The sequence below is a fragment of the Micropterus salmoides genome, unplaced genomic scaffold (genome assembly GCF_014851395.1).
Source record: "Micropterus salmoides isolate LMB-PRFRI ecotype aquatic unplaced genomic scaffold, ASM1485139v1 Ms_hic_scaffold_19, whole genome shotgun sequence".
Taxonomy (NCBI): domain Eukaryota; kingdom Metazoa; phylum Chordata; class Actinopteri; order Centrarchiformes; family Centrarchidae; genus Micropterus; species Micropterus salmoides.
The window spans coordinates 11,440,513-11,463,902 of record NW_024041039.1 but is presented as its reverse complement, the minus strand read 5'-3'; the positions used below and the strand labels follow the sequence as shown (position 1 = coordinate 11,463,902).

The 23,390-nt window shown below is 41.8% G+C and overlaps 1 protein-coding gene across 3 annotated transcripts in view; it reads left to right on the top strand.

Moving 5' to 3' along the window:
* ppp2r3a (protein phosphatase 2, regulatory subunit B'', alpha) overlaps window positions 1-23,390 on the top strand; it is a 62,115-nt gene that overhangs the window by 24,010 nt on the left and 14,715 nt on the right. For all 3 annotated transcript variants that reach the window (XM_038728794.1, XM_038728792.1, XM_038728793.1), the window contains exon 2: window positions 9,590-13,124. In XM_038728794.1, the coding sequence (XP_038584722.1) occupies window positions 10,356-13,124 (2,769 nt within the window). In that variant the 5' untranslated portion in view covers window positions 9,590-10,355. The remainder of the gene's footprint in view (window positions 1-9,589; window positions 13,125-23,390) is intronic.

The window sequence follows — 23,390 nt, the reverse complement described above, 5'->3', positions numbered from 1 at the left end:
AGGGTTTGAACCTGCAACCTTCTTGCTGTGAGGTGACAGTGCTAACCACTGTAGCACCGTGCCACTGTACTAGACCAATTTAAATAAATGTTGTCCCAATTAAACACAAAAAACATGGGAAAATAAGGTCCAGGTTGAAAAATACCCTTTAACTGAAGGCACCACTGGTCAGTCTACTGCTTATTTCTATGGTTTCACAAGTGTTTGAGGGTTTGAGCACAATACGCCTAACGGAGGAGTGTGTGAGTGAGTCTGTGTTTTGCAATTTTCTGAGTGGATGTTACTTGTTGAATAATGTCTGTTAGTGTAAAAGCACTCTGGGTATCTGGGGAATGTCTGAGTCCAGAACTTTTTTAGAACAAGTCATTCAGCTCTGACCAGCAGTGGGTCTGGGACTTTGCTCTGGTCTGGCTGTGGCTCCATGTTGTCTAGTTTTCCTTCTCTTCCTTTTTGGGCTCCAAGTATGCCTGAACACTAAACGCCTCATAATTAATTGTGTTAACCTCTTTGTTTTTGTCATATTAGCTATTTTTGTACTACTCAGGCTGTGATAAATCTTTACTAGATTACGCTAGAGGACCAAATGCAAAAAAAAGACAAAAAAGAAGTAGAAAACCATAATAATTACGTAAGACTTCCTAAATGGAAAGCTGTACTTCAGGCTATTTTTTCCTGATGCAGTTATTTTGCTGTTACACATGTAATTGACCCAGTATTGGCAGATACTCAGTATTAAAGAGGAACTCCACTGATTTGACACATCAAAGTCTGTTTACAGGTCTTGGGGAGACCGGGGATGGTTGTAACAAAGGGATAGTTGTAACAGCCACACTTTTACCAAGAACGGATGACCTAATTCATGTGATCATTTTCATATATAACCTGTTCCTGATCTTTTATGTGAAGAAGTATGCGATTTTACAGCCAACCCACTGATTTTCAAGTAAGAAAGAAAACATTTTTGAGTCTATATTTTGATTAGTACTGATACTTTTGAAGTTAAAGTGGTGTAACTTGTATTATATTAGAGAGTGGTCTCTTAGGTAAAATGTGAGGCATTTCATCCTTCTTCCAACCACCATGCTGCTACAGCTAGTTAAACAATGGCTGACAGGGATGGAGGTGGTTTTAAAACCTTTTTAAAAAGTGTCATACTCTGTCTGCCATGTGACATTAGGCGGATACTGCAAGAAATTACAATTTAACTTCAGAGAACAAAAGTAAAACTCTACTGCAGTGGTAAGCAAATAGCGGCCGTGGGCCAAATCTGGTGAAAGCTGACATTTTCCCTTTCATTGTTCAAACCTTTAAATGATTTTCCATTAATCTATCATAGGTAAAAATGTAAATACGAAGCATGCATAAATCCCAATAAATATGACATCATACAGTAACAACTTACACTGCTCCAATGTGCAGAGAGCCAGTAGGTTTTCTGAACAGTGCATGGTAATAACATTAAGTCTAAGAAACATACCGAATGAATTACACTTAAAGCTTTTTTTGGCTCCACATGGAGCTGCATGAAATCTGATAAGTGATGTCACTTGAGTCAATGTTGGTTAAGGCTGAAGACTACGGTGGTGTGGAAACAAGTGAGGTTACCTTTGTAGGCTGCTCCCCATCTCTGCTTGGGGTTACTGGCTCGAGGCTGCATTAGCACATCCTGCACAAAACAGATTTATTGATGCACAGTGAACCCACTGCTCTGTTAAAATACTTACTGTTACAAATTTCAATAGCAATGAAATTCTTTCACTGATTTATCGCGCTCATTCATGCTTTGGCGCATTGATTTTGAACCCCGCTGCTCCACATTTCCTCATGTTAGTGTATGATTTTGGATGTGTCTGCATTCAGCTGTCTGGTTTCTTGTTGGAAGTGGTTGGTGTAAACTGGTTGCCTTTGGGTCTGGATTGTAGGTGGGAGCAGGAATAAACTGTCGACTGGCTGAATCCAGGTCAGCTGTCTTTGCACATTACGTTAGATTTATTTGTGTGTCCTTTGTCTTCTGTGCCAACGTGCGTGTTTGTGTGGGCATGCTCGTGTCTGTGCATTAGCAGAACGCAGCCAAAAGCATGACATCACCCAAAATGTGCTTTTTAAATTAGCAGCAGTGCAGGTCATAGTGAGCTTCAGGCTAGGCAGAATGTGTGTGTGTGTGTGTGTGTGTAGGTGTTTGTTTTTATTTGTGAGTAAATGTGTGCTTTATGCATGCTTACATTCACGTGTATGTTTATATTTATGTGAGTGTCGTAGTGTGTGTTAAGCTGTGTATGTTAGTGTCTGCAATTGTTTCTGTGTGCGCACTCCTTGCTATTTGTGTGTAATTGTGCACAAATGCGTGTGTGTGTGCGCATGTACCGCAGGTTTGGATGTTTGAAGACTATGCCAGCTTTCATCATCATCATCTCATGTGGCCTACAGTGTTGCGTATAGCATGTTTTTTCTGCCATCTGCAGTGGAACAGCAGGATCTGTGTGTGTGTGTGATCAAGATTGTGTGTTGGCCCTATAAGGCCAAGCTGTTTTAACCAGGAAACATTTAAGGACAAGTAAAGATGTGAGTCATTGGTTTTCCTCATCTGCTCAGAAGCACAAAAACATCCTCTTCCCTGCCCTCATCACCTTCCCTAAGGGGATATATAGTGTGTCTGTGTAGGTGTGTGTCCACACGTGTGTGTCCTGTACTTCTTGGGGTTACTGACTTGTTCCTAATGAGGTGGTGAGCTATTCACACAGCCTACTTTCCCAAGAGATCTAAGAGCGCTGGGGGAACAGCTGGTATGCTTGTGCCATCTCAGCCTGTAAAGTAGGAGTGTGCTGCCAGTTAGAGAAGAGTGGGAAAGAACTGAGTAAAGGAGAAAGATTAAAAAGGGAAGACAAAAGTGGGAGAAAGGCAGAAATGATGGACCAAATGAAAGCAAGAGGAAGAAAGTCTTGCGGTAATTTGTTATAAAACCGACTGAACCAGAATCTGTTCTGTGTGCAGTTTGAAGGTATGTTAAATGATGGGTTATCCTAGCTTAGCTCAGTTTTAGAAATTTTCATAGCAAATGGTTATACAGTTACAAATGGCAGAAACATGTTTGATGGAGAATCTGAGCAGCAATGAGGATTCTGCCTTCCATGAACATTAAATATTTGTTAGCTCAACATTAACAAATAGTTTACACATAAGGAGGAGGTTGGTGAAATGTGTTATAAAAATGATATATAATAATATTAGTGAGAAATATTAGGTTTTAATGGCCAGTCTATACACTTGCATGATTATGATTGGAATGTTACTTCTCAGCTGGTAGCCAAACAGCTGATGAATTACTGTAAAGCATGAATGAAGCAGCTTATGACAGTCAGCTAATGCAAGGACAATATTCACTAATTTATGCTATGCTTCATTAATGGATGTAGGGATGCAAATAACGATTATTTTCATCACCGACTAATTTGCAGATTATTTTATCAATTAATCGATTCAGATGTAAAAAGAAGGAGCTTTATTGCCAAGTAGTGTTTTACACATACAAGGAATTTGCTTTGGTGTTAAGGTGCTACAGGCAGACAGACATACAGCTGACATAAACAGCCCAAGGATATGTGTAAGAGAGCTTGTTTTATTTGACCAGCCAACATTTCACCAAATATTCAGTTTACTTTAATATGTGACAAAGAAAGGCATCAAATGGTTAACATTTTAGAAGCTTGTACAAGCAAATTATTGTCATTTGTACCTAATGAACAAATCAAATAGTTGCATGTTATTTTTTGTTGATCAACTAATTGATTTATTGACTAATTGTTCCAACTCTAAATAGATGACTATAGGATCATGTAGGACCTTCTCTAAATTGTAGGAAAATACCCAGTTGCTGTCTCTCTGTTAATGGTTTTCCCCACATAAATAGCAATAACAATCATGGTCACACAACATAATAAGGATAATTGGAGCTAAGGCAGGGCAATAACGCCCATAATAATGTTATCATTTATAGTTGTCGGTGGAATGTACTTTAGTTCACATATCACAACTCGTCATTTTTGATTTTGGTCTGTGCACTGAAACATCTGTAATGCCCTGGTTGTTCACCGTTTAGGCATCTGTGCTGCCAATAGAAGCAAAATACCTTTTAAAGCCCAGTCCTGCCTGAAACATTGACCTTCAAAGACCATTTGACTTTGTTGCCTGGTGGGGAAAAGTAATAGAAAAGACATTAATCATCTTCTGACATAACATTAACATTTATACCAACTATACAGATATAAATCAATACTCTCTTTGTCCTGTCTTTCCACTTACTGTTTAACTTAAAACATGCCTTCACATGATTTTATAAAGCTTTCCTGGTCCACGGTCTGGATCTGCCTACATGGACCTTTGTCCTGTTCAGGCCTGACTGCTGTTCTGACCCATAAAGACCAGTGCTATTCTGAGGCGTGCTCTATCAGGCCTGCAGATGTGGTTTCATCATGACACAGCTGTGTGTGTGTGTGTGTGTGTGTCTGTCTGTCTGTCTGTCTGTCTCCAGAGTGCAGTGATTTGTGCTCTCAGCAGCCTGGGTCTCATAAGTTTGGCAGACATAAGAGAGAACATCTCTGCCAGACACACTTACACACACAAACCCGCGCCCGCGCACACACACACCCATCCACCCTCACTCCCTCACTCCCTCACTCCTGTTTTACATATTCAGTCTTAGGGTTTTGATAACAAACATATGCTTTTGTTTTCTCCTCAACTTTTTCTTAACTGTTTTATGGTAAGTGTGTGTGTGTGTGTGTGTGTGCACGCGCGCATGTGCGTGAGGCAAAAGAACTAGTGGCCTACCAATAGTTAGGTGTTCAGTTTTAGTGCCGATACTGAACAGATCTCAACATTGTCTCTGTCTTTTTGTCTCTGTTTCCCTTTTTGTGTGTTCACTCATTTGTACTGTGAGTTGACCATGAAATGAAATTTAATGTAAGGCATTAACTTATGTGGCACTTTCTTTAAAACAATTTTGTCAAAAAGCACAAGATAAACAAATGTAAATATATCATAAAGATACAGCCACATGGAAACCAACTGTGTGTATATATTTGTACTTGCACATACTGTATGTGAGCATACCCTTCTCTCGTTTTAGGGAGATTCCTCATCCACAGATGTGGAGAAAATAGTTATTTTATGCTTTTCCCTAAACAAACCTTAACCGTCCCTTAATCCTTAATTGTGTCAGATATCCCCTCTGATCCTGCTTCTGCCTGTGTTTTGGCTCATGGACGTCTGGTTTGCATAACAGCTCCCTGCTTGTCTCTGTGTGGGACCTGGTGGGGCTTTTTTGCAGTCCAGGCCCCAAAACTGCAGCTTTCCTCCTCAAGAAAGACTGATGGCCTTGTGCATCTGGCACAGTCAACAGAAACCCCCTGCTGTGTTTTAAATGTCATATATTCAACTTGATTACTTGTATTTTAAGAGGGAGATATGGAGGGGATGATTTTCTCCTGTGCTGAATAGCTTTAGGTTGCATTTTTTTCACCTGCATAAGCAAAAAGAATTGTTTCTTCCCATTTTGGATGACCCGATTGCCAGCCAAGCCATCTTTCTCCCATTTTTCCCAGTCTGACTGCAGCTGTAGCTGATGTAGAAAATGATGATGATTGTGAAAGTGTGGCCCGGGCCTGACAAAGACTGAGGTGTCTGCCAGAGTATCTTTCTCTCTGCCTGCACCTCTGTCTCTGTGCTAGAAAGTGACAGCAAGAAAGCTGATTGATGCACAGCTGATGAACATGCTCTGATACAGAATAAATTTGACTCTATTTTCAAGAGAATGTGACTGTGTACTTTGTGTGTGTGTGTGTGTGTGTGTGTGTGTGTGTGTGTGTGTGTGTGTGTGTGTGTGTGTGTGTGTGTGTTGAGGCAAAAAGTCAACTGAGAAGTCAGAGTAAATAATTCATGTGAGGATTAGAGAAAGAAGCAGAGAAGTGGGTCAGAACTGCATTTCATTTGCTGGACATTTTTAAAGAAGATCAGAGTATGGGAGAGGGGAAAGTGAGAGAAAGAATTAAAGAAAGAAAAGATAGATGGATGGAAAACAAAGGAACAAAGACAATTGTCTTTTTTTAAACAATTGATCAAATGCTTGAATATAAAAACACATACCATTGTAGTGCACATTTGTTTGTGTGTGCACGCATTTCATTATGTGAGTAAGTGTGTTTCTCAGGGGAGAGTAATGTTGTATAAAACCCAGTGATCTCTCCTTTGTGGCTACTATTGACCCCTATTGTAGGGCAGAAGTCAGTACTCACAGAGCCACTATAATAATAATAATAATAATCCTTATTTGTAGAGCACTTTTCAAAAACAAAAACAAACTAGTCTCTCTCTCTCTTGGTTCTGTTTAGTATGTGCATGGCATAGAGCTCTGTTATCTCTGTGTGATCTCAGTAGCAACACTGAAGTTGTACATCAAACTGTGTGTGTGTGTGTACAGTAAGAGGGCTAGTATAGACCTTTCCTCTCTCCCTGGGGGTATGTTTGGGGTTCCCATTTGGTCCTTCTTCTTCACAAAGACCCACTTCCCCTGAGAGGCCGCCTTGGCCCCTTGGCTGTGTACCCATTGACACACACACACACACAGCAATGCAACACGCATGTATTAAAGTGAGCAAAGTTGCACAAAGTACACAACCTCTTTCCGTGCACATTTGCGGATGCACACACACACACACACACACGCACACACATGCTCAAATACACTTTCAGTGACTGGATTGGAGGTTGTGACAGAAGTGGTCTCCGGTGATTTAGTGCTTCCTGGTGAAGGTCAGATTGAAGGAAGGACTTTTTTAGAGGTAGGAGAAAGAAGGGAGGGTGGGACAGAGGGAAGAAGAGGCAGAAAAAGAGGGACAGTAGTTAAGGATGGGAAGGAGAGAGGGTAAAATGTTATCACAAATAACCTCAGGGGAACTCAGGGAACACAATCAACCAATCTACCTCCTCTATCCTCTTGTTCTTCTCTTGCATTTATATTCACACAGGTAGAGTACAATAAAACCTCTGAAAAGAAAGAAGTGGAGGAAGCAAAGAATAAAGGGGATGGATCAGATACTACTGCAAATTGTTTGTTTAAACCTCACATAAAACTTAGAGGGAACCACCACAATAGTATGTTTCAAGCTAATGACAGTTTGTCTCTATTTACTGTTTCAAGCAATGAAAAAAACAGAGAACTACTTGTACTTGGAATTAATAGGTTGTGAGAGTTAACAAATGTTTAGTTTTCGTAGTTTTTTTCTTTTTCTCTTTTGTTTTCTCAAAAAAATTTCATGTCCAAAGACATTCCTGATTCCAGCTTTAAGCTTGTTGATGTTAAACTGAAAGCTGATGCCTCCACGCATTCTCAACTAACTCGTCTATAAAATATGTCAAAAACTCCCCCCAACACTTATCTGCTAATAAATCATAGCAAGGCTTGAAAAGACACCACAGAATATGTGTATGTGTGTGTGTGTGTTCACTAGTGAATCATCTTTTTCTGTAATATGTCAGTGTGGCATGTCTAGGCATTCATAAGTAGTTGTATGCACGTACATGTGTGTAGAGTGTTATAAACGCCAGTGAAGTTTGTGTGTGAGGATATGTTTGTGTGCATGTGTGTGCGATTATTATCCTATAATAGTCTATTTCTAACTGTCTGTCCAGATTTCAAGTGCAGCTTGCCAGGAAGTGCAATTTCCTGCTCAAGAGACTGATTCAGCCGCATCCAGCTGTTGTGTTTGTGTGGAGTGAAAGGAGAACGAAAGGGAGACGACAGCCTGTTTTTTCCATGCAACTACTTAATAGTTGTTTTTCCAGGTGCCACACACCCCCATCCCCACCTTGCCAGCCATTCTCCCCCACCCACCCTTAAGCCCACCAATCATTTCTCCTGCTTCTCCCCAGTTACACTTTAAAGTAAGAAACTCTGGCTCATAATTCCCTCAAGAACCCACTGCAGATCATATGTCGGCACTCTCAGTCTGAGTTGCAATAACCTTTCAATGTTGTTATTTCTTCCTTTGGTTATTCTGAATATCCTGCAACAGGTATGTGTGTCTGTGTTGGCAGTGTTTTGTGAATGCTTAAGAAATCTGAAAAAAATCAGTCATTTGAATACAAGACCTTGACTTCTCCAGATTTTTACTTATTTTTTCTTTTGAAAATCCTTTGTAGATTTGAATGTGCACAGTAAATAAGGCTTATATTTGGATAACTGAAATTCAGATATCCTCACAGTTTTAGTAAATAAAAAGTATGTTTGTATAGTTGGGCTTAAGCTTGACGTTAGGATTGCATGTGTGTGTTTTAGGCTATATTAGTGCCAACTCACTGCAATATTATTGTACATGCATGTGAGGAATTGACCCTGTGGAGGGGAAGGGAAAACATAAGCAGAAAGAGAAAAATAAATTGGTTGTAAATGAAGACTGAAACTGAAACACAAAGGCAAATCTAAAACTAATTGATAGGGAGGAGAAAGATACAGAGAATGACAGACAAACATAAAAGTGTAGGCGAGAGCTATACAACACAAGAATGAAAGAACTGGGTGTTGATTTACTGCACAATGTGTTTACCTTCTACTCAGGCTCTGTTAGTTCCTGGTATGTGGCATGTTACTGGTATTTACATTTCGCTTGACTTATTTAACTGCCAACAAAATGAACCCCCCAGAAGTGGTGGTTTATTTGCAGACTACAAAGTGTTGTTTTTTTAAGATTAAAATTCCAAGCTAAAAATTATTAAAATTAAATTCTCTAAGTGCCTAAATTCTGAAACATGTTTCACTGTCTGTTAGCTTTCAGTTGTAAAAATGTAACATTTAGTTGGATTTGAAGGTCAGCCCTGTGAGGAGTATTTGTTTTATTTAGGCATACAATAAATGGAGCGGGGATGAAGCTCTTTGTTTCACACAGCTGTTCTAGTTGGGAACACATTTATGTATGTCCTTAGGTCACACAACAACTTCTATTTCACTACTTTTGTTGTGTTTGCTTGTGGTTTTCTGTCTGTATATGTGTTTGCACTTGTCTGCTTCAACCTTTTTGTTGCTTCTGAAGCACTGAGGAGATAGAATAGAAGAAAATACAGTAGAATGGAAAAATACATCTTTCTTGCCTTTACAAACAGATAGGATTTGTACAGAAGCACAGTCAACGTGAAAGCAACAGGTGTTTTCTCCTTTCGACACACCTGCTTGTCTTTAACTTAATCATGATTTCTCAGTGGGGTTACAGAAAATTCTTTGTAGCTCTGTTGTAATGTGAGAGGGAGTCACATCTTTTTATTATTTTTCTGTTTAACCTTCTGCACTTCTGTGTCTCCCTTCCTCCCTTCCTTTAGCTGTGTATGTATGTATTTGAGTTTTTTGCAGGGTTTTTCATATTAGCTGTCATCTGAACGATAGCTGGAGGAGTGTCTTGCTCATCAGTCACACATGCACTCTCCTGCATTTACAGTCACAATGATCCACTTCTTGATAACTGTCTTAATGATTTACTTTCTCTTCCTCTTTCTCTTTCCCTCTCTCTCACCCTCTCTCCCTCCCCTCTCTGCTGACTCACAGGCGGTGTCCTCCTGTCAGAAACACACACTTCCTCTGACACATGGCTGACAGCGGGAGACGGAAGTGGTGAGAGAGGTTGCGGGACTGACATACACGCACAGAAAGAAAAAGGCAGTCGGCCATCTGTTGTCAGTCCCCTGCTATTCTGCATTTGCGCTGGAGTCAGAAAACGGTTCACAGCTCCGTCAGGACTACAGAAACACAAAGAAAGTGAGATAAGGGGGTTCTTCCTACATCGTATGATTGCTCGGGCAATGTTCAGGCCTCACTGGTATTGAATTAGGCCCCTGGGGCTGCTTCTTTGGCAAAATGGGTGATACCCCAGCTGGATCTTCTGCTGTCACCATCCTCCACAGCTATCATTAGTGGCTAATGAGCCGCTGCTAGAGAGGAAACGGAGAAGGTGCCTATGGAGAGAGGAGGAACCTTACAGCTGTTATTTAGAGGCCCAGAGATCTCAGACAAGGAATTATTTGCCTCTGCAAGAGAGTGGAACCCTTTCAAGCTCTTTTGGGTGCAAGCATGAGAGGATATCAACTTTGGAAGTCGTTTTTTGGTGTTGATTGCTATTTTTTTGCTCTAGCATTGTATGTATTTGAAAGTTGTCAACATGCAGTTAAAAGACATGTTTTTTCGGCAAGATGATTTATTATTAAGACGGAGTTTCAACAAAACATTATAATCTGTTAGGATTTTTTTGTTTAAGCTTTGTTTTTTACTTTGATATTATTTTGACCTTCCTATGCCCTGAAGGACATTGGTCACAATGGCAGCAGCCTATCGTGTAGTGGTGAGCAGTGTGAGCTGCTACAACAGTGTGGTAGTGGACCGGCGCACTCACTCCCATGCTGTGCACTACTGCTCTGGGCCATGTGGGGCGCTGTCCCAGGGACTAGACTGTACTGTTGCACACCACGGCACATGCTCTGAGCTGCTTGTTGCACCTGATCCTGCATATACCGACCCAAACTGCTCACTCTTACACTCCTGTAACATGAACAGCCATCAAATTCCTAACCATGGTAAAATGAGTGTTACCATGGATACTAGTTATAATAGTGGTCTAGAGAGGGCAAGCAGCAGTAGTAATTTGTCTTTAGGGGAGGATAGCCCCACGTGGCGTAGTAAAAAGACCCCCAGTAGCGGAGCATCGACTGGGAACCTGAGCTCCTCTGGCAGTCTGAAGGACATTACCGAAGAGGCCATCAACCTGGCCAGTGGTAAGCTCAAAGAGTTTTCTTTTGACAAACTGCGCCTGTCCTCCTCTAGCCACGTCACCTTCAGGAAAGGTCGTAAAGTTCGCCCCGACTCTTTCAGCCGCCGCTCCACTGACCTGGAAATCATCTACGGCCATTTCAGCTCCAACATCACCACAAACGGAATGACTAATGGAATGACAAATGGCATGGCTACTTCTAATGATGAGAACCTGCCACCATTTGTGCCAGGGAAAGGAGCAGGCTTGGAGGAGACAAAGTTAAAGGGAAACACAGGCACCATGTCAGCCATCACCAAGGTTGGAGGTGGATCAACAAGCAGTCTATCAAGTATTGGGTCTTTGGACCAAAGTCTGAACACAGTTGCATCCTTATACCTTAACGCCCTGGGAGAGGAGAACCTGATTGCCCGGTTGCTTGAAAAGACACGGGCAGAGGCGGGCAGTGGGGGAGCAGGCGGGGAGGACATCCGTGCCTGCCTTGACATCCTGCTTAAATGTTCTGAAGACCTAAAGAAATGCACCGACATCATCAAACAGTGCATCAGACGCAAAGCTGGTGGAGGGCCAGAAGAAGGAGGAGCCAGTCCTGACAGTGTGTATCGGGCCGTGATGACCCGTCTCAGCTCCTATTTGAAGAGACTACCTCTGGAGCTGGAAGGCATTGGAAGTTTGGGAGGCAGTGGACCGGGGGGTCAGGGTGCACCTGGAAGTGGGCACAGCGATCTGGCTGAGCTGGTCAACACTCTTCACTCCATCCAGCAGGGACCTTATTCTCCAATATTTGGCAATGAGCAGCCTCCTCGCTATGAGGATGTGGTGCATTCACCTCCCATTCAAAAGACTGTTCCTCACTCTGCATCTTCCACTCCCTCTGTTTTATCTTCCACCTCATCTTCTTTCAAATCAGACTCCATCCATACCAAACTAGTCCAAAGCTCCCAGTCCAGAGGTACTTCTCTTACCAATGGACTACAACATCCACATCCTTCTTCTATCACACAACACACACTCACTCCCCCATCTGTCACATGCTCTCCGTCCAGCTCCTCTCCTACACACTCTCTATCCTCTCTTCGCACCTCCCCGACCCCACCGTACACACACACTCCTCCAGCATCCCCCATGGAGGCTCTTTATATTGAGGAGGAGGAAGCAGATGTGGGCAAGACACCAGAACAAATCTCACAACAAACACACACTACCCAGAGCAAAAATGGGACAACATTGGGTCAAGACATGCTCCTGACCCATTCACACACACTCCATAACTCTTCAAATGCTTTGCCAGCCAACACTGGCTACAACCCCACTTGGCTTTCCTCTGTCTCACTAACAGTTTCAGCACCCAAAGCTGTCTCACACAGAAATGATGAGATTGACAAGCTGCTGATGGATTTGGAGAATCTGTCTCAGAGTATGAGCCACCCCAGAAACACCGAGCCTCCACTTCCAGCGAAAACCAGGAAGAGAGAAGGAGGCCAGGGAATCACTTCCAGTGAGACCCTCGCTAAGCCCAAAATTACCCAGTTCCAAGTCCAGAAGCCAGCCAGCCACCTGGCCATGAATGGCCCTAGCTCCAGGACTCCTCAGAGTCTCACTCCTCCTCAGGGAGAGAACAATGAAGCTGTTGTGGGAGAGGAGGATGATGGGGCACTGCTGCTGAGGATCCTGGAGAGCATTGAGAGTTTTGCCCAGGAGCTGGTGGATTCTGGGGCAGGGAGCACAGGGAGTGCTGAGAGGAAGAGTGGGAAGGAGCGGGAGGTGATGAGGCTTCTGCAAGATACACTGGCCACCACCGGCAGGGCTGACACCCCTCTGGAAAGCATAAACCCACCAGATGCTCCCACTGCTCCATCCATACAAACAAACGCAGTCCCAGCTATACCGGCAAAACACTCCCAGGTAAATACATCTAAAGTTTCAACTGCTCCGACACCTATAACTGCAGGATCTGAAGCTGTGTGCAATGCTGCATCCAAATCTGCACCTAAACCTACACCTGGTGCTGCCCCCACACCTCTGCCTACACCCGTACCTGAACCTACAACTGAGGCTACTGATAAAGTTACAGAAGGCTCTACAGGTGAGACTGATCCAAAATCCATCCCTGCCCCTGAAACACCTGCACCTGCCAGCTTGCATTCCCCCACACCATCAGCGGATCCTGCACCTGTGGCTGCACCTGAAGCTCCAGCCCCTGTTTCCATCCCAGTAGTGGTAGCCACAAGTGATGCTGCCGTTGCTTTTGGCGACCCTGCTGCTGTGAGAGACACTGGTTCAACACTCCTCATCCAGCAGACTCCAGAGGTGATCAGAGTAAGTGAAAGTCCTTAAAATTCAAACTACTGACAAATGCAGGAGCTAAATCACAGATAGTCAACCATTCACTGAACATTGCAATTTCACAATATTGCAGCTACATCATTACCCATGTATCAACACAACCATCTGAGATTTTATTTTGCACAGTTATTACATTTACAACTCCTCTAGAACATATAGCAATAGGAATGTCAAAGACTTAAATCATTACACCTCAGACTAAACTATTATTCTTTGTGTGTTTTTGTTCTTTGTGTCTTTCTCTGGTTAATAAACAAGCGCGCTACTTTGTGGATGACAATGTCCCTTCTGGTATTTGGAGTATGGTAGCATACAAAGCTTCTGCAAATCAGTTAGAGCATACATCGGCAGAGATGGGATACTTTTTTTAAATTCAAGTCCCATTTAATGATTTTGGAGGATATGTGCATGCTGTGCAGATGAGAGTGTTTTCAGCAACATCTAAATATGTATTTTAAATGTTACTGTTGCCACTTTGTAGAAGCAAATAGATAGAAATAGAGTGAGACTGAGAACAGACAATTTGAAAGAAAGTGCTTTCAATAAATAGTTGCCCAGGCGAGGATTTTATCGCCGTGACACAACAGAGTTAATGCAACTGTCATTGATGGACCGTGATGAATTGCACTCATTAACTGTGATGAACACGCTGATACAGTTTCCCTATCTGAGCTTGAATAAAAAGGATGGTGCTCTGAATCATGAAACAGAACAGCTCATTGAGTTAGGAGTGGCTCTTTGTTGACATTTCCCCGTTTCTAATCTGTGTTATTTACTATGAATGTGTATATTTGAGTGTGTGTGTGTGTTGGGTCTCCTTTCCATCCAGGGGAATATTTGAAGGTAATTTAGGGTTATACTACAGAGGGAGAGAGAGGGTGAGGCAAGTGGAGCATGTGTTTCTATGTTTGTGCAGTGAATAAACTTAGAAAGGGGGGTTACCTCAGTGTGTCTCTGATGTGGGTGTTCAAGTGCACACTGTAGATTTGGGTAATTACGTATGACAGACAAACACACATTAACACCTACACAGAGTATCAAATTATTTCTGTTGTCAGTTTTCCTCTTTCCCTGCCTCAGTTTATTTGTTTTTTTTTCTCCCTTACTAATTTTTTTTTCTTTCTCTTCCATCATCCCTCCTTGTCCTCACCAGTCTGCCACTGCTGCTGTTTGTGTGTTTATTTACTGAGCTGTGTAACCTTATGCCCTGCTGATATGTAGGGCACCTATTTATGAGGTTACCATGGTAGCTGCCACAGTCAGAACAGAACAGCTAGCACCCGAACACATCATTATGCGATATCATTCCTCCTCCGTCCTCTGTCTGCCTATCCATCCATCTTTCCATTCTGTTTTTTCTGCTCCTCTGCCTCCACATTTCTTGTTATCTCTTACCATTCTTGCATCTTTTCTCTCTTTACTTTCTTTCCTGCATCTATGTCCCTTTTGTTTTTCTTCTTAGTGTCCTTTCACCTACAGTCAAGGAGTCAGTCTACATTGACCACCACTTCTTTTCCTGCCCTGTGATTGGCCGCTATGTTATTTTGGGAGCAGAGAATAACAGTTGTTGCTGTGTGGAGAGCAGAGCAACCCAATGAGAAGTGCTGATTGGAGCACAGCAGGAGCAGGGGAAAGGGCGGGGCGAGGTGGGGTAGGGTGTGGGGGGTGCATCTGTTAGCACACTGACTATTAACGATATCGTTACCCTCCAACCCCCTCCACCCATGGCAGAGCTAGGTGTGATGGAGACCTATATCTGTCCACCCCGCTGTACTATGGCATCCCGCTAATAGACTCACTGTCGCCACAGTGTAAATGGACCTGCATATTTGTGTGTGTGGGTATGTAATGGCGTCCATGTTTATTTGTGTATTGTGTGGGCACCCAGGCTTTCTTAAATGTCCAGGTGTTCATGTATGCGTGTGCATTCACATATGTGTTCATGCATGTGTAAATGCATACAGGTGTATTCATATGAATCCTATTTTGTGAATGTGTGTGTGTGTGTGTGTGTGTGTGTGTGTGTGTGTGTGTTTGTTGGCCCGAGGGTAAGTTGACCCAGTGCTACTGTGGGTCACAGCTGAGTTTCAGAATAGCTCTCTGACACCCAATACCAACTCTGGCACTCTGGGAATTATGCTAATATTCCTCAGTGCCAGCCCCACCTCCTGCCTCAGTTGCACATTAAACTGCCAATCAAACTACAAACAAGGCAAGCCCCTTCACATACAAGTGAGAAAATGCCCTTGCACTCTCATACACAACTACTTACGCACTTCACCTTGGAGATTTGTTGCGTCGTTTCCCATGGCACTGCCATGGCTTTGATGGGAAGCTCTTCTAAGTCCTCTGGGATGACAGTGGTTTCAGGCAGCAGCATCCTCATCTGGCGAGGGTGCGTGTGTCACGTGTTGATTGTTGATTCTGCTGCTGACAGACTAATACAGGGCTTTCTGCACCTGTCAGAGCAAACCCATTAATCTCCATGGATACAAGGAAGCCAGCTGATTTAATCAGAAGTAAGACCCCAACAGTCAAACTCAGAGTGGGGAGACGTGGCAGCAGTGATGCTGTGAGTAGTGTCGACTAAATCTGTTAGTGATACTTCAGGTCAATGGCCTTCCTGTGGCAGTTGGTCTGCCTTTATCTTCCCTTCTCTGTGTTTTTTGGGAAATATAAGAATAGATATTTGTAGATATAGAGTGCATTTCCCAGGACATAAATTTGACTTTTGTATGTTTCAGAGGGGTTGTTTCTGTACAGTCAATGGTAACATGGTTCACTTCTGGCTGTATCCAGGGCTACCATTCGGATGGCTTAATTAACCCACTGCTGATTTGAGTGTTTTTGTCAACTGCTATAGATGTGTTGCTTGGCTAGAATTGTATGGGCCACTTACAGCTCGAGTTAGGGCATGTTGGAGGGTTTCCCCCAGGAAACTTGTGAGGAGGTGGGAGAGCTTCACTTCACATTTTTTTCAGAATTGTGACATCCTGTGCTGAAAAAATAGTAATTTCTGGGTTATAACTGGTAACATATCCATTTCCAAATTGAAAAATGTCTTTCAGTGGAAATAATTTTCCTTTGTAGCAGCAATACCACAATACCCTGTGTGAGTAAACAGATAACTCTCAGATAACTTTCTCAGATAACTAAGCAACATACTGGAACGAGGAAATCAGGTTGGCTGAGTCAGTGAACTCTTTTAAGTCCCTTCTTAAAACATACTTTTATAGGAGAGCCTTTCCGATTTTATTTGACTTTATTTTATCCCTTTTATTTCATTCTATTTTACTTATTTTATATTTATCTCAAACGTGTATTTTAGTCTTTTTCAATGTTTTCTTTTATCATGTATTGTTTTTGTATTATTGTCCTTTGTGTATTATTGTCTTTACACTTGTTAAAGCACTTTGTAACTTGTTTTTGAGAAGAGCTCTACAAATAAAGATTGTTATTATTATTAGTATTATTACTGTCTCCTAGCAAGGCTGCAATAAATAAAGTAACTGAGGTACTTTTCTCAGGTCCTGTTGAGCCCCATCAAAACTGGTGTGTGCAATTATACCCTCCCCAAAATCAGAAAGATATTGCAGCCAACCCAGAAACAAGGTTAAATAATAAGTCTTTACCTGTAGCTGTGTAATCTTCCTTGTTCCTTTCCCAATTTACTTAATGAAAGTGGAAAGTTTGTAGATAAATCTGTGTTTCATAGTCATACAGTACAACAAATTCTCATCTGAAAACTAGAAGGGCACTCAGAGAGCGCAGACCTCCACCAAGGCCAATAGTCCAGTCTTACATAAAATAAAATCTGCAAGTGCAACCGCTATAAATGTCTACCTCACTGTCCCAGCTCTGCTTCAGCCAAGGAGCTGCTGCTGCCCTCCACCTTCCATCTTGTACTTCACCCATGCCAGAAAATCCATCTTAATTAATTCTGATCGATCCATTTTTCCATAAGCCTGCTGACAAACAAACAAACAAACCGAAAATGTAACCTCCTTGGCAGAGGTAATAACAGTCCTCTTCCATGAATCAGTGTTTCTCTTTCTGACTTTTCTTACCCATCTGAGGAAAGGAACTGTTGACCTTTTTAGACCTGCTACTTTTGGCACAGGGATCCTTGAAAGAAGGTTAGAAGCTATAAAGAAGAGCGTGGCTATAGAAAGGAAATAACAAGAAGACAGGAAAACCGAATGAATGAATGTCTGTGTGAGGAAGCAGGGGGGAGAAGTTTTTTGTTATCTGAGAAGTTGACTTAGAGAAAAGAGGAATTCATCGGGACTTAGCAAAGAAGATGAACAGGCACAGTAAAAGAACGGAGATGAGAAAGAGACTCATGGTGCTGGGGGAGGGGGATGAAGTTAGTTCGGGGTGTTTGCGGGTGGGGTGGGGGGCCTGCACCGTACAGTTGTTGACTCTGGGTCGGAGAGGATGACATCATTCCTCGGCTGCTTCCACAGGAAATAAGGTCACAGCAGGAACCTCGGCCAAGCAGGGAAAGACGCCTGTTTAAACCTAGGTGTACAAGCTCACAGATGAATGCATTAATTTATACACACACACACACACACACACACACACACACACACACACACACACACACACACACACACACACACACACACACACACACACACACACACAATGCAATCCCAGACAGGGGCCTGTGTTGCTATGTGTGAGAGGACTTTTCCAATACAGTTCATACGATCCAAGGTTAGCATAGACAATGGGATATTCACCACCCAGCCCTTTCATACACACATACACGCACACATACACACACACACACACAGCAGTTTTAAGTAAGTGACATCATGATTCACCACTCCCATTGCAGGCTGGGATAGCATCCAGCTGCTGTTCCCAGTGCAGTGTGCGTTGTTGGAGTGTGTGCACTTGCACAGATGCTCGCACACAGAAACATATGCAGAATTACTTTTTTTTTCATGTCACTTTTTCATCTGAAAAGTTTTTAGCTCAGTGGGAGGCATCGCTGTGCAACTCTTTAGGCCTCCCTCTGTCTCACCATGGAAACCACCACAACATGTTTATAAACAGTAGGTAGATGGTGGGACTCCCCTACCCAAAAATATCAGTTGTGCAATCTGATTGGATGATGATTGTCCCCTCACGGAATCATGGTACCAGGGGAGATCAAATAGACTGGATGTGTTTTAGGTTTATTTCAGAATACTGACTGTGTTGATGTGGGTGTGGCTGATTGTGCGTACGTGTCTGTATTTGTGCATGCATGCATGCGCGCGCGTGTGTGTTTGTTTCCGTGTGAAAGAGTTTGTCAGTGTTCCAGAACATCATGACTTGGTAGAAGCTTGGATGTCACCCAACCCCTCCACCCATCTCCCCACGGTCTCCCTGTTTAACCCCACCCTCCCTCTCACTTTCAACTCACCCTTTACCCAGCTCCACCCAAACTGGGGGGTTTTCTCCAGAAAACTGCCTTATTGCTAAGGTGCTCTCACCAGTTCGAGACAAGCATGTCAGATTTATTCTATGAAAATATTTAAATGCCCTTTGTCCTACATTTGAACACATAAAAAGTAATTCAGAATGAATGGAATACAAGCTGTATATGGTTGCAATGTTGGCCCAGTGTTTCTAGTTATTGCACTTGAATCAACATATTCCTTGCTGTGTGAGAAGTCTGCATGCTTTTGTCAAAGTTGTTTGTTTTAAATGATATCTAGAGCTGCAGTTACCAGTTTGGTGATCTATAAGTATATAGCTTTTTTTCATCATACAAACCTCTAACTCTGTCAGCCAAGGCGATTTCAGGAATTTGTGCCTTGAATAAGATGAGGTAAAGGAGCTGAAGCTGAGAGGATCAAAGGCAACAGAAACCAGCATCTTCTGTCAGATCCAGGCTCACCTGTGATGCTTGAGTGTTGGACAGTTTAGATATGGTTAACAAGCAGAGGGCTGCTACCCTCTAGTGACTCTCAGCCTTACTGTACCATAGGGTATTGTGTCGGCTTTATGAAGAGGATCTATAGCTCCATCTACAGGATTATCTGTGAGCTAACACAAGTGTTGCAGGATTTAAATCAAAATAGTTTTTATTGCCCATGTATGTTTTCACGTTCTTCAGTTTCTTACATGGCTTTAAATAGATTTCCCCCCAGTGATGTAAAGTAAAAAAAACTTCCCAGTTTTGAAACAATGACACAATCTGCCATGATTGTGACATTATGAGTTGACCATTGAGAGGAAAGGGTGGTGCAATATACAGTACTGTACTGGGTCTAAGAGAAGTGTTTCTAGAGGCTGTTGTATGCCTATAATATAGTTTACTAGGAAAATATTGCTCAAGGTGCATGGGAAAGGGATGTTACGGTGTTTTCTTTGTGCATCTAGGATAGAATCATGACATACTTTTTAGCATTCGTCACTTGTGTGCATTCTTAGGTTTCCTCTTATGTATATTCTACAGTGCTACCTGACCATCTCCTGCTAAGATTTGTTATTAATACCATAGGGCTACTGAAAAAGGGGAATATCTTGTGAAGTGGCTACTTCTTAATGTTGACACATGTCTCCCCCTAACATTCATGTCTATCTTTACTCTTTCTTTCTGAAAAAGAGAGGAAACAGGAACTGATCTGCTCCGCCAGTGGATGTGTGAAGTCACTTACTGCACCCAAGTGACATCTCTCTCACTGCAGCTCCAGGCTGAGGCCTATCACTATTGCTGATGTAGGATTAGCTCACTTACTCTAAATCTTAAGATAGCCAAGGGAAGGTAATGCAAAACCTGCCTTGATAGTCATGTGTATAAATATAAAAAGCCATGCTGGCCAATGAAGGCCTGGAGTTTGTTGTTATTAAAGATTTCTTGTTGACAGGCTACTGCTCCTGCCAAAGGAGGTGGTTCGCTGACCCATTTTTTGGTGATGTAGCTGGAAAACACTCCCAGAAATAGGCAGTAGAGTGACAGTAAAAAGTTCTGTAAATATTTTTATAGCCTTTTACTTCTGCCATTTTTGAGGCAGCTGTATTGCCTATATTTTCAGATGATATTAGTTTGTCACAGACAATAAATATGCATCTGCAAAGCAGTAAACAGCAAAAGTGTTTTATTAACAGAATTTTCATGTTCATCAAACGTTTATTTTTTGTGTTTTATATATAGTTCATTTTTGAAAAAAAATCATTTCAATGAAATGCGTAACTGTGCAAAAGCTTTAGGCTATTAGATGTGGACAAATGCTGTAAAGTAAGAATGCTTTTAAAAATATACATGTTAATTGATTATATTTATCAATCAAAACAGCATCAATTCTTCTAGGTACACATGCACAAAATCAGGGATTTTATAGGCCTATCATCGTCAGGCGTATAATTAAACAATTATACCAAACAGGTTCTAATGATCCCCAATTCAATATGTAGTTTGAAAAACAATCATTAACTGAAACGGAAAGGGCAGCTGTGTATTGCGGCAAATGAAAGACACATCATGCTTACTTTCCTGTCGAAGATGTCCAGCAGTGCCATCAACTGGCAGAAAACAGTGGTGAACCTGGTACACGCATCTACTGTCAAAAGAAGTCTGGTCAGAAATGGCCTTCATGGAAGACTAATGGCCAAAAAGCCATACCTCCAACATGGAGGTATGGCTCAACTCTGTGACTCAACTCTGCAGGAAAGCACAGGAACTGGGCTGCTGAAAAATGACAGCAGGTGCTCTGGGCTGAAGAGCCAAAATTGAAAATATTTGGCTGCAGCAGAAGGCAGTTTGTGTAGTGGAGGTTCCTTGCAAGTTTGGGGCTGCATTTCTGCAAAAGGAGTTGGGGATTTGGTCAGAATTAATGGTCTCCTCAATGCCGAGAAGTAGAGGCAGATACCTATTCATCATACGGTACCATCAGTGAGGCATCCTATTGGCCCCAAATTTATCTAACTGTAACTGTCATTCACTGTGTTCTTTAACTGTAAACACACATTTGTATAGAGTGAACAAATGAGTTATAACGTGTTAATTAGTGAGCTTCAGAGGCGCTGGTAAGCAGATTTTGTTATCTTTATACAGGTGAGCTGCTTTCCCCCAGTTATCCAAACATTGAATTTAGTGTTATATTTGAAATTAGCATCAGACAGCTAGTATAATGACTAACTTGGTTAGCACATTTTTAGCAATTGTTTGTGCAAAAACAACATCACTACATTTCTATAATAGAGATAATAGCACCTACAGATAATGCTCAAACAAGGACATTTGAATAGTGGATCACTGACAATATATGCTTAGTCACAGATCTGACAAACTGGTGGATTTAAACAGCAAATGCTACAGATTTGTGCTAGCAGTTGTTGCAACTAGCAACAGGATGTCCAGCTCAAACCAACTGGTGGTGGTAGCAAAGTCTCTTTATCACAAAATGTTTTATTACGTTATGTACTGATGTTAAAATAAACCAGATATATTATAAAATGTGTATTATTTTCACTACTGGAATTTTGTCTGCTGCGGTACTTGAGCTTGTGGCGTTTTTATTACAGGACAGCCACTGCTTCCACTCAGACAGCCACAGCAGCTGTGTTTTTAACTGTTCCCATGTTGTCCTCCTCTAATTCGGATGTGAGGTAGACCGTGGCCAGCACTGATTCACTTCATCTATGAAGGAAGCAGCAAACTTGAACTCAGTTCATTCTCCGCAGTTTAGAGAGGAGGCTCCCAAGGCAACTTTGTGTGTTTGTGTGTGTACTTCTTGAGAGGAAGTGAGACTGGGAATAAAGAATAGAGCAGCGATGTGAACTGCGTTTCCTGCTGTTGGCACGATAACCCTGAGAGCATTCCACGCACCACTCAATCCAGGGAAAGGGTTATTGCTATGGAGATGGCATTTGGCTGGCCTGGTCTAAAGTGAGTGTGTTTATAATCACAGAGATGGGGAATGGGGAGTAGTTTATTTCATGTGATATCAGGTTCAAGTTTAAACTTCATTTGTCCCAGTGGGCAATTGGTTTCACTGCAGGTATTAAAAATAACAATACATAAAAATATAAGGCTGACATGCCATAACAACACACACTTGCCAAAGCAGTAATGATTACAGTAATCTTCCTTTCTTATTACCTTATTAAGATTTGACTTATAAACCTAAATAAAATAAAAACAATCAGCTTTTTCAAAGCATTTTTTTCAATATAGTTGTAAATCACATTACAAATTAAAATATATGTAATGACTTTGTATCATAGAGACTTTTTACATTGGAAAATAAACAATACATGATAGGTTCAATATGGTTGAGCAGACCAATTAAATGCCTGATCACAACCTTAATAAATTAAATTATTCATCTACTAGATTACATTTTCAAGCTTCCTTCCGAGCCAAGCATGTGTGTGTGACCCGTGTGCTTCCATGTACATTATATGTGTGTGAAGAAGTCTGCCTGGTGCCTGAAGCAGAAATAAACATGACATCGGTGGCTATATTTACACAGATAATTTTACACACTGCGGACAGCCAATTTCACAGAGCAGGTGTGTGTATGTTTAGGAAGTTGTTATGTTCACACTATTCAACTTCTCTGGAAGACTGGAAGACACAGTTCCTCTTAACTGAATCCACTGAGGCATAAGTGCACACCCACACACACCCACAGACTCTCACACTAATGATATGCCTGACAAATTAGACGCATGTATCTATGCTTGTGTGCTAATTAAACCCTTTAGAATGGCATGTGTGCATTTAACAGTTGATGAAGGCGACAGTTGTTGTTGGACAACTGATCCTCTATGTCAGACCCTCTTCTCTTCCCATCATGTGTGTATTTGATCAATGCTGTGAAGGCTGCTGACTCACATGTTCCTGTAGCAGTGGGGTTGGATCAGGTTTGTCTTGTGGGCGGAGGAAAGCACTTGCAGACATAACATTCAACACACACTTACAAACACCTGTTGCTCAGCCCATAATCCCCTCATTTGCCTGCCTTTTCTCTCCCTAACTGAGCATCTTAAATGAATACAGTAATTTTTGGGAGGTTATATGTTAGTTAAATAGTCACTTCAAAGATTACATCAAAGACAGACACATGCTTTGGGTCCAATCAGCAATTATCTTTATGTTTTAAATTAATTTAAATAAAAAATATATATTTTATATTATTGATGTAATTCAACACTGAATTTCTCCACTGAGATTATTAGAATCATTCTAGATTATTGAAAATTTTGTGTCTGTTAGGTGAACTGTAGTTTTAT